Source organism: Aulonocara stuartgranti (genome assembly GCF_965226115.1).
Source record: "Aulonocara stuartgranti genome assembly, chromosome: 3".
NCBI classification, from domain to species: Eukaryota; Metazoa; Chordata; class Actinopteri; order Cichliformes; family Cichlidae; genus Aulonocara; species Aulonocara stuartgranti.
Window position 1 is genome coordinate 55,939,882 of NC_138941.1, and position 13,950 is coordinate 55,953,831.

Genomic DNA, 13,950 nt, shown 5'->3' on the forward strand with positions numbered 1-13,950 from the left:
ATATAGGGCCATGAAAGCCATCCCATGTGGGCACTTTAAAAACTGATAAAGCAAAAAGCATATAACAATAAATATATCGTTGAAATGGCAAAGTTCAGCTTTTTGGTTTTTTCCTAATGCAGTTGGCGATATTAATTTTTCACTATTTCTCCTTTAAAGCCACAAAATGCTATCAAGAGTTCCTACTGACGCAAAGTGCAAAAGGTCAGAATGGTCCAAGACAAATGAGAGCATCAGTTTCAGGGCAACAAGAAAACCCTTCTTGACCCACACTCACAACCCAGTCAAACCCATTACTCACCTGGTTTGCAACTGTGCAACAAAAAGAGAAGTCTTTAAAAGTTCTGTTGGTGAGCAGGTTTGCAGGAAGTAAGCATGAACCCAGGGAGAACAGCCACATCAGCGAAAACCCATTAACAGGCCTGACTGACACACCAACAGGTAAGCTGAAGCAGGAGGGGGAAAAAAAGATATTAGGGTAAGTAGTAAGACAAAGTACTACAGTGCTAAAGTAGCACTTACATGCTTTATCACTAGGAAAATGAAATGTCAATTGGGTGAACAGACTGTCTTCTTATCATAGATGAATGACAAGTGAATGAGAAGCAGGTGTGTGAGTAAGGAGCCAGCAGGAGCTTAACCCTCTGGAGGACGTCCCACAGTTGGTGACAATCTGCCACATTCACACCAGAGTAGGATAAAAGGCAGAGCAAAAGAGGAAATAAAGGAGGAAAAGCTGACGTATGTGTGGCTCCAAGTGATTGTGTTTGTAGTTGTGTTTGTAGTTTTATTATATTATTTCTTACATCCATCCAAAAAATGTCTTTATTTAGCAACAAATTACAACAGCATATACTGTAAATGCAAAAAAGTTACAAATGCACCATTTTAAGCTGTTAATTGATAGATGCTAGGCAACATGATGATGTCACAATATCTAATATAGATGAGAACCTTCATAGCAACCCATCATGTACACATCTGCAGAGTTTGGTTCTTCTTCTTCTTGTTACTCATATTGTTGTTGTTGTTGTTAGTGTTATTAATTTTACACCTGCTTTATTTTTTGTGTTCTCTAAATCATTTTGAATTGCTCTAACTTTTAGGACTGGAGCTGTAGTTGTTGTTGTTGTTGTTGTTTTTTTTTAACTATTTGTAAAAACAAGCATACAAAGACCTGCCTAACACACAGTGTTTCAACTGGCTTGGCGCCCAAAATAGTCACAACCTCCACATGTGATTCAACTGTGACGTCAGGACATCTCACGTTTTCATTGGATGGGTGCGGCTCAGTTTAAATACCCTCCAGCCGAGCCCCTGAGCTTTGACAGCAACAGCGCAAGAGCGGCTGAAGGCTCCAGGCAGCTGCTGGGACTCTGGACACCTGCTGCTACAGAGGCAGCACAAGGTGGGAAGATCAATAACAGAAGTACAAGAAACAGGAAGAAGGTGGTTTTGTGCAGCTGCAGTTCAGTTTTTGCTTTACTTTTAAAGTTGCTAGTCCTGCATAGTTATGTCATATTCATTTAAACATGCTATACTCTTTTAGGTTATGTTCTGTGATATGTCAAGACGTGTGATGTATTTGCAAAAATATTTTTAGCATATAGAATAACTTAAAATTATATTTCTGTAATTTTTGTCTATTAAATTTTCCTCATTAAATTTTTTTATATGCTATTTTTTCATCTCATAAATAAAATGCTAGGTTTTGAATAAATTCAGGTCGAAATTCTAATAACTGACCTACAACTGTTACTTTTATGTGTGTCAGTGCATGTGACCTCTGAATTTACTCATCTGTGAAGCAGGCATCGCCGTGTTTTGTCAACAATATGTGTTTATTTGTGCCCACACTGTTTTGAAGTGCAGAGTTAAGGCAGCTTTACTTAAGCATGCCCCAGAGCTGCAGAGTGAAATTTAATCCAAAGATATTGACAGGTTCATACTGACTACTGGCAAGATGTAAATTATGTCAAAGGTAAATAGGGGAAAGGTTGCAACTTCAGTAGTCTACCTGTCTCTCCGATTATTTAAATTATAGCTAATATAGGCTACTTATCTTTAAAAAAGTGTCTCTTTGGAAGGAAACTCCTTTCCAAAGAAGTAACACTCTCTGTACTTTCAGAGCTCATGCCCATGCCATACTTGTAATAGATAGGGGATCATGTGCTAAGAAAACACAGCAGGAGGCGTGAGGCTATTTGTGGACATACTCATATATAGAGAGATGATGAGGGATGGAAAAGTAGAGAGAGAGAATGAGAAACATAATCCTTGTTAATGTCATTTACGTACAATTGAAAGATTAAACTCCAACTGGAGCCAACATCTGACCACTTCTCAGTCTAATAAGGTCTCATCCTAGAAACTACCCCAACAAACTCAAAACTGATTCTCAGAAAGTATAATGTGCATTTATCTGATATGATTATACCTGATTTATGTTCTTCTTGTCACATTGTTGTGAATCACATCCTGCAAACTTATAGGAATATAGGTTTTATTAACATCTGGACAACTGGATGGAAAAACCAGTAATGTTATATTTTTTTTTAAAAAAGTATGCTATACTTTTTTCTGCACAACTTTTCTAATTACAAAAAGTTGTTACCATAAGAAAAATTAAGAAATCAAATCACAAAAAAAAAATTACAAGAATCCAAATCGTAACTCAACAAAACCACAAGCATGATCGTAACACTGGGTTTGAAGGTTAACATTAACAATTCCACAAGTTTCTAAGAAAGAAAATTGTGCATATACTGTTCACTTAGAAACATGAGGATGGAAGAATGTGAATTTATTTACTGCACCAAGTCTCAGCCTTGTTAACATGATTTTTCTTCTTTCTTTTTAGAAGTCCATCACCTGGCGAGGTCGTTCCTCCTTTGTAAAATCTCCACAGCTGTTAAAGGCAATCAGTCATGTCATCTGCAGTGCTGTTCAATATGCTGCGTTGTGGTCGCTCCACAATCTCCAGACAAACCTTCCTCTCCATACGATCCTCACCAGAAACCTCCACGGCCTCTGGACAGGTGAATCTGAGACTTACATGTGATGTTCTGTTTCAAAATTATAAAATCATGTAATCCTACTTTCAGAAAATTGGAACAGAATTTAATTATTTGTTCAGATTGGGTTTGTTTGTTTTTTGCATGATTACAAATCCAGAGTTTTCTATTTACTATTAACACTTCAATCTCATTTGAAGCACCAGGAATGTGATTTATTTATTTTAGACATAGTGTGACGTGAAAAGACAGATTGCTTAAATATTTTGTCAATAGTGTTAACAAAAAGATCATTTTTTTGTCATTAGACATAAATTTTATGACTATTTTGGAAAATGGATTAGTTGCTGGTGAGTAAAGTAACCATGTAACGTCTTCTTTGAAACAACACAATTCTCACGATCTTATGATAAGAAAAATAAATCCCTGATCAGATTTTACACAAACAAGCTACAACAGTAGTCTAACCTTGTCCTGGATGATCGTCCTGTAGGTGGGCGGGGCATTGTTTGGGATGGTGGGCGTGCGGCAGGGAAGTGGATCAGTCGGATTGGACGGTGACATCAGCGTCCGTCCAGTGACCTGGGACTCATTTGGTATTTGGGACAACAGGATAGAAGAACCAATACTACTGCCCTCCAGTATCAGATATGGAAGACCCATCCCACAGGTAGGAAAGAGCAGTGGATGGATAAAAGAATAATAAATACACTCACCTGCCACTTTATCAGGTACAGCTGCAAATGCAAGTATCTATCAGTCAGTCACATGGCAGGCTAAAGGCTTTAGGCTAAAGTTCAAACTGATGCTAACATGTCAGTATGAACCAAAATCTCTGAGAAATATTTCCAGCACCTTGTTTAATCTAAGCCATGAAGACCTGAAGTACTTCTGCAGGCGAACTTGAGTTTAGTTGGGTACTGGCACCGTGTACCTATTAAAGTAAAGTAAAGAGCATAGGTTGAATAGATATATTCAGAAATGCACAAATAGTTAAGTATTGAAGTATACAATGACTGTTTTCAGTGGCTATTTTAAGGGCATGGTCACAGGTTCAAAAAGATTTTAACCTAACATGTTACATATCCCCCCATGGTTGGGACACATGAATGAAATGGCTAATCAGTCAGTTCAGTTTATCAACCAAAGGTTGTCTTCCTCCACCTCTCAGGTCAGTCTGTCTCGGGTCGGCAGTACGTCTGTTCTCGGTCTTAGGAATCAGAACGAGGACCGTCTCCGCATCGGCCGTATTCATGACAACCTACTGTACTTCGCTGTGTTCGACGGCCATGGTGGCCCGCATGCTGCAGACTACTGCTACACCTTCATGGAGAAATTTATCAGGTTGAGCATACTGCCTTTAAATATGAGAACATAAACAACTGAATACTGGACAAGCTGTGTAGTCATTAATGACTGCACTTCACAAAAACAGACAAACAAAAAACCTAAACTCATTTTTTTTGGTGCAGAGATGCTTTGGAACAGGATGATGATCTGGAGAAAGTTTTAAAGAAAGCCTTTTTAGATGCTGACAAGGCTCTACACACACATCTCAGCTACTTCAACAATGGTGAGACACAAGTCATTTCTCTGAAGCCGTAAAGATTAAAGTGCTGGAAGCCAACATGGTAAAAAGTGATTCACGTTTCGAGTTTGTCAGGTCTTATCAGCAGGCACAATGTGACTTGTTGTATTTGTGAAATCTTTAAGATACCTAAAGGAAGTTACACAATATGTTAACACCAACTATGTCTTGTAGTTTCTAAGACATAAAACAAAAAACTAAATAGAGAACTGTGACTTTGCTGATAAAGAGTGAATCAAAGTGATTTAAAAAAGGGTTAGTATTGGACAACTGAATTTTAATTGTGATGCTCTGAAAGTAAATAGTAATAAAGAGTTCATTATGGTTATTCAGTGAGAGTAATGGACTTTTCAATGAAAAGTTGAAGTTAGCATAGTGGATAAATCTGGAGGTGACATGGTGTAGCTGTAAAGTGACTTAGCCAACAAATAAACCTAAACCCATAACTGGTTTAAATTTGGATCCCACCTTCAAGGTCATCTTCTTCTCTGACCAGGAACATGTCCCTCATTTTTATATTTCCTGGCTTCTGTACTGTGAACTTGTGCACCTCCAAGGGTGAAGCCCAAACCACATATAAACAGATTTAGCGACTGATGGTTGGTCACTAGTGGACTTTCCAGGCTCCAGTTGCATAGGTAACCATATCTTTGCCATCTTCTCATATGCAGTGTTGGGAAGGTTACTTTTAAAATGTATTCCATTACAGAATACAGAATACATGCCCCAAAATGTATTCTGTAACGTATTCCGTTACGTTACTCAATGACAGTAACGTATTCTGAATACTTTGGATTACTTAATATATTATCATGCTTTTTACAACAACGTGAATGTACTGTTGCTGTGTGATTTATTACTATTACTGAAGGTCCGCGACTCCGAACTGTAGTAAAGGGACCTCTGACTAATACGGCGGGGTCCCTGTCGGCTCGTAGCCGAAAAATAGCTTTACTTTGTTGTGTGGGTCAACTTTTCTTGTGAGAGACAGAGAGAGGCGTTGAAAGGCTGCTCCAACGGTTATTATATTTACATGCTTCCAGCTCCCGTTTTTGCTCGATGACAACTCGTACCTTTCCACTCCCCTTTTTCTCCCTCCTAGCGCTCACAGACACATAACGTGTATGGCAGTCCATTCTCCCTGCAACACGGACTACACTGCCCATGATGCTACATTCTTTAGAGCTATGCTTGTAGCATTCTGCCTGTTAGCTTAGCACAACAACAACAACGAAAAGGCGCTCTCTCACCCAGGAAACACACAGTCGCAGAGAGAGAGAGAGAGAGCGTCGCCCTGTAACCATGGCAACCGTAACGCTGCCGCCTGGAACAACAGAACGTAGCTGTCAAACAAAACCCAAACAGTCCTGACCCGCGACAATATGAAACAGGAAAGTACCGCAGTGTAATCCATTTATTTCAACAAAGTAACTGTATTCTGAATACCACCTTTTTAAACGGTAACTGTAACGGAATACAGTTACTCATATTTTGTATTTTAAATACGTAACGGCGGTACATGTATTCCGTTACTCCCCAACACTGCTCATATGTCATGTGTTTATCAGCAGCATCCATTACTCTCATTGGTAGCTGCTTTAATTGAATAACAATGTCTCAAGTTTTACACATTGTCGCTACAAATCCCTGACATGCTAGTCATGCTAGTCTTTGCCTGTGTGGAAACACTTAGGGAATGATATTCAGAGTAAAACATATGAAAGCTAGAGTGTGCTGGAATGCGTTGACTCACAGTGTACTAAATACACTTTTTGAGCCCCAACACAATGTTCACTCACCACTTACCTTATTTGCCAGTTTTGTCTCCATTTAGTTGTAAGATGCTGTGACACAGTCCACCATTGCAAGTAATCAGTAGCTGAAAACAGTCCAGAGGTGGACAAGAAGATAATCTAGAAGTGTATTTTTAATTTTTAATGTTTTGATCACAACTTTTATCTTAAATGAATAGAAAAGCATTTTAATCTTTATAGTTTTGACACTTGTGTAGATAATAACGCAATGCGTTGGTTTAAAATCACATCAAACTAACATATGGGGCAAAAAAGTATTTAGTCAGCCACCGATTGTGCAAGTTCCCCCACTTAAAATGATGACAGAGGTCAGTAATTTGCACCAGAGGTACACTTCAACTGTGAGAGACAGAATGTGAAAAAAAAATCCATGAATTCACATGGTAGGATTTGTAAAGAATTTATTCGTAAATTAGGGTGGAAAATAAGTATTTGGTCACCTCAAACATGGAAAATCTCTGGCTCTCACAGACCTGTAACGTCTTCTGTAAGACGCTTTTCTGTCCCCCACTCGTTACCTGTATGAATGGCACCTGTTTGAACTCATCATCTGTATAAAAGACACCTGTCCACAGCCTCAAACAGTCAGACTCCAAACTCCGCCATGGCCAAGACCAAAGAGCTTTCGAAGGACACCAGGAAAAGTATTGTAGACCTGCACCAGACTGGGAAGAGTGAATCTACAATAGGCAAGCAGCTTGGTGTGAAAAAATCAACTGTGGGAGCAATCATCAGAAAATGGAAGACATACAAGACCACTGATAATCTCCCTCGATCTGGGGCTCCACGCAAGATCTCATCCCGTGGGGTCAAAATGATCATGAGAACGGTGAGCAAAGATCCCAGAACCACACGGGGGGACCTGGTGAATGACCTGCAGACAGTGTTGGGGAGTAACGGAATACATGTACCGCCGTTACGTATTTAGAATACAAAATATGAGTAACTGTATTCCGTTACAGTTACCGTTTAAAAAGGTGGTATTCAGAATACAGTTACTTTGTTGAAATAAATGGAATACACTGGGGTACTTTCCTGTTTCATTTTGTCGCGGGTCAGGACTGTTTGGGGTTTGTTTGACAGCTACGCTCTTTTGTTCCAGGCGGCAGCGTTACGGTTGCCATGGTTACAGGGCGACGCTCTCTCTCTCTGCGACTGTGTGTCGCAGAGAGAGATTCGTTGTTATTTCGTTGTTGTTGTTGTTGTGCTAAGCTAACAGGCAGAATGCTACAAGCATAGCTCTAAAGAATGTAGCATCATGTTCAGTGTAGTCCGTGCTGCTGGGAGAATGGACTGCCATACACGTTATGTGTCTGTGAGCGCTAGGAGGGAGAAAAAGGGGAGTGGAAAGGTACGAGCAGTCATCGAGCAAAAACGGGAGCTGGAAGCATGTAAATATAATAATAACCACTGCAGCCAAGAAGAGTGCCTGACGAGCCCAGTTGTAAGTAAGCTATTAAGACTCGACTGTTCACTGTGTTCGTGTTTTCCTCCGAAAACAACAAGTTCCGTTGGAGCAGCCTTTCAACGCCTCTCTCTGTCTGTCGCAAGAAAAGTTGACCCACACAACAAAGTAGAGCTATTTTTCGGCTACCAGCCGACAGGGACCCCGCCGTATTATGCTGGGCTTACACTGTGCGATTTTTTTCAGTCGCGCGATTCACTGTACGATTGACTCGCAGGGGTTAGAAGTTCATAGGTCACGATGCAGGGTCTCACACTATACTGCTGATGCTCTGATGCGACCTGAGTGCTCACACTGTGCGTCCATAAAAATGAAGGTTATAACAGAAATTCTGTCGCTCGCTCTCCCTCTCTGTCTTTCACTCACACAGACACACCACCACCATCAACTTTGCTAAATTGCTAATGAAAAACATTGGTCAGGCAGCTGTGATTGAGCAGCAGTGTCGATCCAACTATTTTCACGGTTGTTGTGGTCGTGATAATTTTGTGAGGCCACATCGAAAGGGCTCGGATGGTTCTACAGGTTGTGCCTCCATCGCTTGTGTCCAGATCACACGCTGCACTGCCGTGCTACGCCGTCTTTTTCGCTGACATTTGTGTTTGCGCGTGCGCAGTGTGGCAAACTGCGGTGACACCCTCACGACCAAGCGATTGATGATCGGGAGCTGGTCGTGAGGTGTCAATCGCTTCTCGTTACCCCACGTATACTACACGATGCACGACGCACGATGAAGGCCAAAATCGGGCCGATCGCCAAAACGATCGCACGACTCAAAAATCGGCTCAAAATGGGCCAAAAATCGCACAGTGTGAGCCCAGCATTAGTCAGAGGTCCCTTTACTACAGTTCGGAGTCGTGGACCTTCAGTAATAGTAATAAATCACACAGCAATAGTACATTCACGTTGTTGTAAAAAGCATGATAATATTGTAGCGGGTCAGGGCTGTTCGGGGTTCTGCTTGTACAGTTATGTTTTGTGTATGTTGCCATGGTGACGGGTGACGCCCTCTCGCTGCGACAGTGTGTCCTTCCGGGGCCAGAGGGCGCCCTATGTGTGTTGTGGTTGCCGCGCTGAGCAGTTAGCTAGTGGCAGTGTGTTCTTCTGCAAATGTAATAAACGGCTGTGCTCCCTGGCTAGCTCACGGGAAGCAAGACCAAACGATACCTCCGTCTCCTCCTTGTCTGAACTCGCCACAATATATTAAGTAATCCAAAGTATTCAGAATACGTTACTGTCATTGAGTAACATAACGGAATAGGTTACAGAATACATTTTGGGGCATGTATTCTGTATTCTGTATTCTGTAATGGAATACATTTTAAAAGTAACCTTCCCAACACTGCCTGCAGAGAGCTGGGACCAAAGTAACAAAGGTCACCATCAGTAACACACTACAACAGCAGGGAATCAAATCCCGCAGTGCCAGACGTGTTCCGCTGCTGAAGCCAGTGCATGTCCAGGCCCGTCTGAAGTTTGCCAGAGAGCACATGGATGATACAGCAGAGGATTGGGAGAATGTCATGTGGTCAGATGAAACTAAAGTAGAACTTTTTGGTATAAACTCAACTCGTCGTGTTTGGAGGACGAAGAATACTGAGTTGCATCCCAAGAACACCATACCTACTGTGAAGCATGGGGGTGGAAACATCATGCTATGGGGCTGTTTTTCTGCCAAGGGGACAGGACGACTGATCCGTGTTAAGGACAGAATGAATGGGGCCATGTATCGTGAGATTTTGAGCCAAAACCTCCTTCCATCAGTGAGAACTTTGAAGATGAAACGAGGCTGGGTCTTCCAACATGACAATGATCCAAAACACACCGCCCGGGCAACAAAGGAGTGGCTCCGTAAGAAGCATTTGAAAGTCCTGGAGTGGCCTAGCCAGTCTCCAGACCTCAACCCCATAGAAAATCTGTGGCGGGAGTTGAAAGTCCGTGTTGCTCGGCGACAGCCCCAAAACATCACTGCTCTCGAGAAGATCTGCATGGAGGAATGGGCCAAAATACCAGCTACTGTGTGTGCAAACCTGGTAAAGACCTATAGTAAACGTTTGACCTCTGTTATTGCCAACAAAGGTTATGTTACAAAGTATTGAGTTGTATTTTTGTTATTGACCAAATAATTATTTTCCACCATGATTTACGAATAAATTCTTTACAAATCCTACCATGTGAATTCCTGGATTTTTTTTTCACTTTCTGTCTCTCACAGTTGAAGTGTACCTCTGGTGCAAATTACTGACCTCTGTCATCATTTTAGGTGGGGGAACTTGCACAATCGGTGGCTGACTAAATACTTTTTTGCCCCACTGTACAGGGAATAAAGTTTGGAGTTATTGAAGGGCTATTGTACTGTCTATATATGTCTAAATAACCAATACAAAAAGTGCTTAAAGAAAAACTCAAGCTTAGAACTTTCTGTAAAGCATTTTGGACTTTATAATATAACAATCAAAAATTTCTGCATCTCGTCCTCTCCAGCCTCTTTCCTGACAGCTGGCACCACTGCAACGGTTGCTTTACTACGTGACGGCGTAGAGCTGGTGGTCGGTAGTGTTGGTGACAGTCGGGCAATGTTGTGCAGGAATGGAAAAGCCAACAAGCTCACCACAGACCACACACCTGACTGCGAGGACGAGAGACACCGGTACATGGTCCCCACTACCACAATAAATGTTAGCCCCTCTGGTTAATGAAACTTTCTCTACATCCACCCGTACAGTACTGCTATTACAATTACTATGGGCACTATTAGCGGCAATCAAATGACTGTGTTCTTGCTACCTTAAAATTATAGTATGAATCAACACAAAAAAGAAATTAATAATTAAAGTAATATTGACCTGTTGAATATTATAATTAGATTTTAATAAGATGCAGGAATATTTGAAGGGGATTCAGTCAAAACCACTTATAGTCCAAAGAGATTTGTACAGATAAAAGAGTTCAGAAGGGTTCAGGTTTCCCAAAAGCAGCTGGTCAAATCATTGTGTATAAATACACCCTGCAGCATGTTGGAGAGCCTACAGCTGGCACAGAGTTGGGGCTCCAGGACATCCCTGCAGAAATTAGATCTGGTTCATCCAGTACTCGAAATGAGATGTGCAGGGACGGACGTTTGGATTTACCTTTAGCTATAAGCTGCTAGAATTATGTAACAGCAGACCAAGTCTTGTTTCACTTGAACTTAATCCAAAGCTAGTTAACGCTTTGGTGTCTGGTTTCTCATTCTGCAGAATGCAAAAACATAAACTTATTAAAGACCTTAATTGTTCCAACTGTTACTACTTTGGAGCCACTTGGGTCAGTTCTTCATGGTTCCCAATTGACATATAACTTAAATAAAGCAGGCTGAACCACAAAAATAGCTATCACTGTAAATGTTTACTATACACCTTGTGGCTAGTAGCTGTAAATAATATGTAAAAATAAAAATCTTGTGCAACTCAGTGTTTAACTAACTGTGAAACTAGTAATTACTAAAAACGTAGGAAAGAGCAACAGCCTTACAAAGTTGCACACAGCTGATCCTGGTCTTTGAGCGCCCAGACTTTCAGAATAGAGACGGTAATCCTGGGTGTGCATTTTTGTTCAGGATCCAGAGGTTTGGAGGATACGTGACATGGAACAGCGTGGGTCAGGCTAATGTTAACGGGAGGCTGGCCATGACACGAAGCATTGGAGACTTCCACCTGAAAGCTAGCGGTGTCATCGCAGAGCCAGATACCCAACGACACACCGTAAGTTTTCCTACTGTTTCCTCAGTCCTCTGACTTTCAAGTGAGTTTAATATTTATTTAAAATTATATACTTTTACTTGCACTGGAGGAGTTATACCACACAATTAAAAAAGAAAAACATGGATGTGGCTTCAAGGTCTAAAAAGTGAGGTTAACACGGAAGTGTCTTTTTACCCAAATCCTTCCCAATGACTATGGCTGGGCCACATCGTATAGTTCACGGTAATATCGGTATAATGTTAGCCAATGATAAGAAAATAAAATATCGCGATAAAATATAGGTAAAACATGCATGCGCAGTGCCTTCATTTTCATATGCACATGACGGAAAAGCATGGCGGCAACGGAGAATGAGAAGGGCGAAAGCGGATTGTTGAATGAAACGGACGAACCAGAATTGCTGCAGCTTCAGTGGTGTGGAACTGGTTTGGCTTTCGTCCATCAGATACACACCAAATATAACCTCCTTTTAAGTTTGTGGATATTATTAAGTTTTGTGGTTATATTGAGGATATGTCAGCCCAAAATGCCTTTTGGTTAAACTGTCAGCAAGGAATTTGCATTTGCACTGTTAAATTTTTATATAACTTTAATGCACATAAAAAAACAGCTGCTTGTTTAAGTGAAAATACATTGATGGGGTTTTTTTTTTTTTGCACTAATATAGTTGTGGAGTTGTAAAGTATTTTGTCTCGCGTCAACCATATCGTCAGTTATAGCGCTATCCCAAATTTTCAATAATATATCATGATAAATATTGTTGGCCATATTGCCCTGCCCTACCAATGGCTACACAACTTCAGGTCATAAAGTCTGTGGGAAAACAGCCCTGAGTCTATGGTGACCTTGGCTTTAGAGTCACAGCCATGTCCATGTCAAGTTTACACTTCATAACGGGACTGGTGATGTCACATCCATATTTTACACGGTATTTCACATGGTTTATACACAAGTGTAACGGTACTTTCTACGGCTGAAATGTCAGAAAGCTCACCTGTCTTTTCCTGCAGGTCCAACATGCCAACGACTCGTTCCTGGCTTTGACCACAGACGGTATCAACTTCCTCCTTAGTGATCAGGAGATCTGTGACAGCATCAACCAATGCCAAGACCCCACTGAGGCTGCTGATGTCATCGCTCAGCAGGTTTTTCATTATTATTTCATCCACTTTTTATAAATTAGACAAAGAAAATGAGTAAAAATGTGTTTCATTGAATTGATATGGCTTTTCAGATTCAAATAGTCACCAAGTCTGCCGACATAAATAATGTGATTCATATTTTTCTAGGCGTTGCAGTACGGCTCAGAGGACAATGCTACAATCATCATCATCCCATTCGGAGCCTGGGGGAGACATCAGAGCTCCACCACAGTGTACAGCATGAGCAGGAACTTCATTTCAAGTGGGAGATGGGCATAGACGGCACAAAGACACAATAACTTCACAAAGCTCTGGAATTAAGTTGAAGATGACTTTAAGGATACAAAAATCTTTTTTTATACTAAAAATGATCCATAACCCCTATCAAATTTATTTGAAAACATTATGTTAGCATCAACTTTCCTTTGTTAGCGCTAACAAAAGAAAGTCCGTATTTATACAGTGTATAATGATAGATATATATATCTTGTACATACAGAGATTTGCTGTAGTGTTTGTATGTACATCATGTTTGTAAAAAGTTTGATTTGTGTTTGGAAAAGACGTTTTAAAATATAAGTGAGAAATCCAATACAAAATATCTCTAGCTGGGTCACATATCTCACTTCAGTGTTGATGAGACAAATCCTCACCCAGCTCCACATTCTCACCTCTGACCTTTGACCCACTGACACAGGGAAGAAGAAAGTTTGATATTTTAAACTGAAACATCATTTTGTTTCTGTTTTATTATCAGTGTCACTTTCTTACACAGACTTGTGTCAGTTTCGTTCACAGGTTAGTGCTCATAATTGAATTTGACTGTTGGCTAAATTGTTTATTACAATGAATTGGAAAATAAAGATATTTGAAAACAACTTCATGTTTTGTATTTATTTTACTTTGTTGTTTTTATACTTTCCCCCCTGAATTTTTATTTGCATTTTCTTTCCTTTTTAAATACATTTTTGTTTTATTATGAAAATGGGGGTTATTCAAAGTGTGTTATGAGGGCATCTATTAATGACTGAGGTCTGACTCGGGGGGGTTGAGTTTACAAGCTAAAGCAGTAAATCTCCTTGGTCTATGGGTCCTGCTTTGCCTTCCACACAGCTGGACTTCACAAAAAAACTGTCAAATGTCATATTTTATGGTTGCCTGCTGTTGTATGTATATTATTACAA

At 40.5% G+C, this 13,950-nt stretch overlaps 1 protein-coding gene across 2 annotated transcripts; it reads left to right on the forward strand.

The window, feature by feature from the left end:
- The first annotated feature begins 1,331 nt into the window (after positions 1-1,331).
- On the forward strand, positions 1,332-13,644 carry ppm1ka (protein phosphatase, Mg2+/Mn2+ dependent 1Ka). 2 transcript variants are annotated; one of them, XM_082522665.1, is made up of 9 exons: positions 1,332-1,408; positions 2,861-3,038; positions 3,508-3,684; positions 4,186-4,358; positions 4,487-4,587; positions 10,366-10,531; positions 11,480-11,624; positions 12,635-12,769; positions 12,914-13,644. In XM_082522665.1, exons 2-9 carry the CDS (start codon positions 2,928-2,930, stop codon positions 13,043-13,045), a joined length of 1,140 nt encoding a protein of 379 aa, XP_082378791.1. In that variant the 5' UTR covers positions 1,332-1,408; positions 2,861-2,927; the 3' UTR covers positions 13,046-13,644. The 2 variants fall into 2 exon arrangements, with proteins under 2 accessions (XP_082378791.1, XP_082378792.1); XM_082522666.1 differs by having other exon boundaries at positions 1,338-1,449.
- The last annotated feature ends 306 nt before the right edge of the window (positions 13,645-13,950 follow it).

Bases quoted from the DNA above. Each gene is read 5' to 3' on its own strand.
- ppm1ka (XM_082522665.1), top strand. From the start codon at position 2,928: ATGTCATCTGCAGTGCTGTTCAATATGCTGCGTTGTGGTCGCTCCACA. The intron at 3,039-3,507 runs GTGAATCTGAGA...ATCGTCCTGTAG, and splicing joins CCTCCACGGCCTCTGGACAG to GTGGGCGGGGCATTGTTTGG. The intron at 12,770-12,913 runs GTTTTTCATTAT...ATATTTTTCTAG, and splicing joins CTGATGTCATCGCTCAGCAG to GCGTTGCAGTACGGCTCAGA.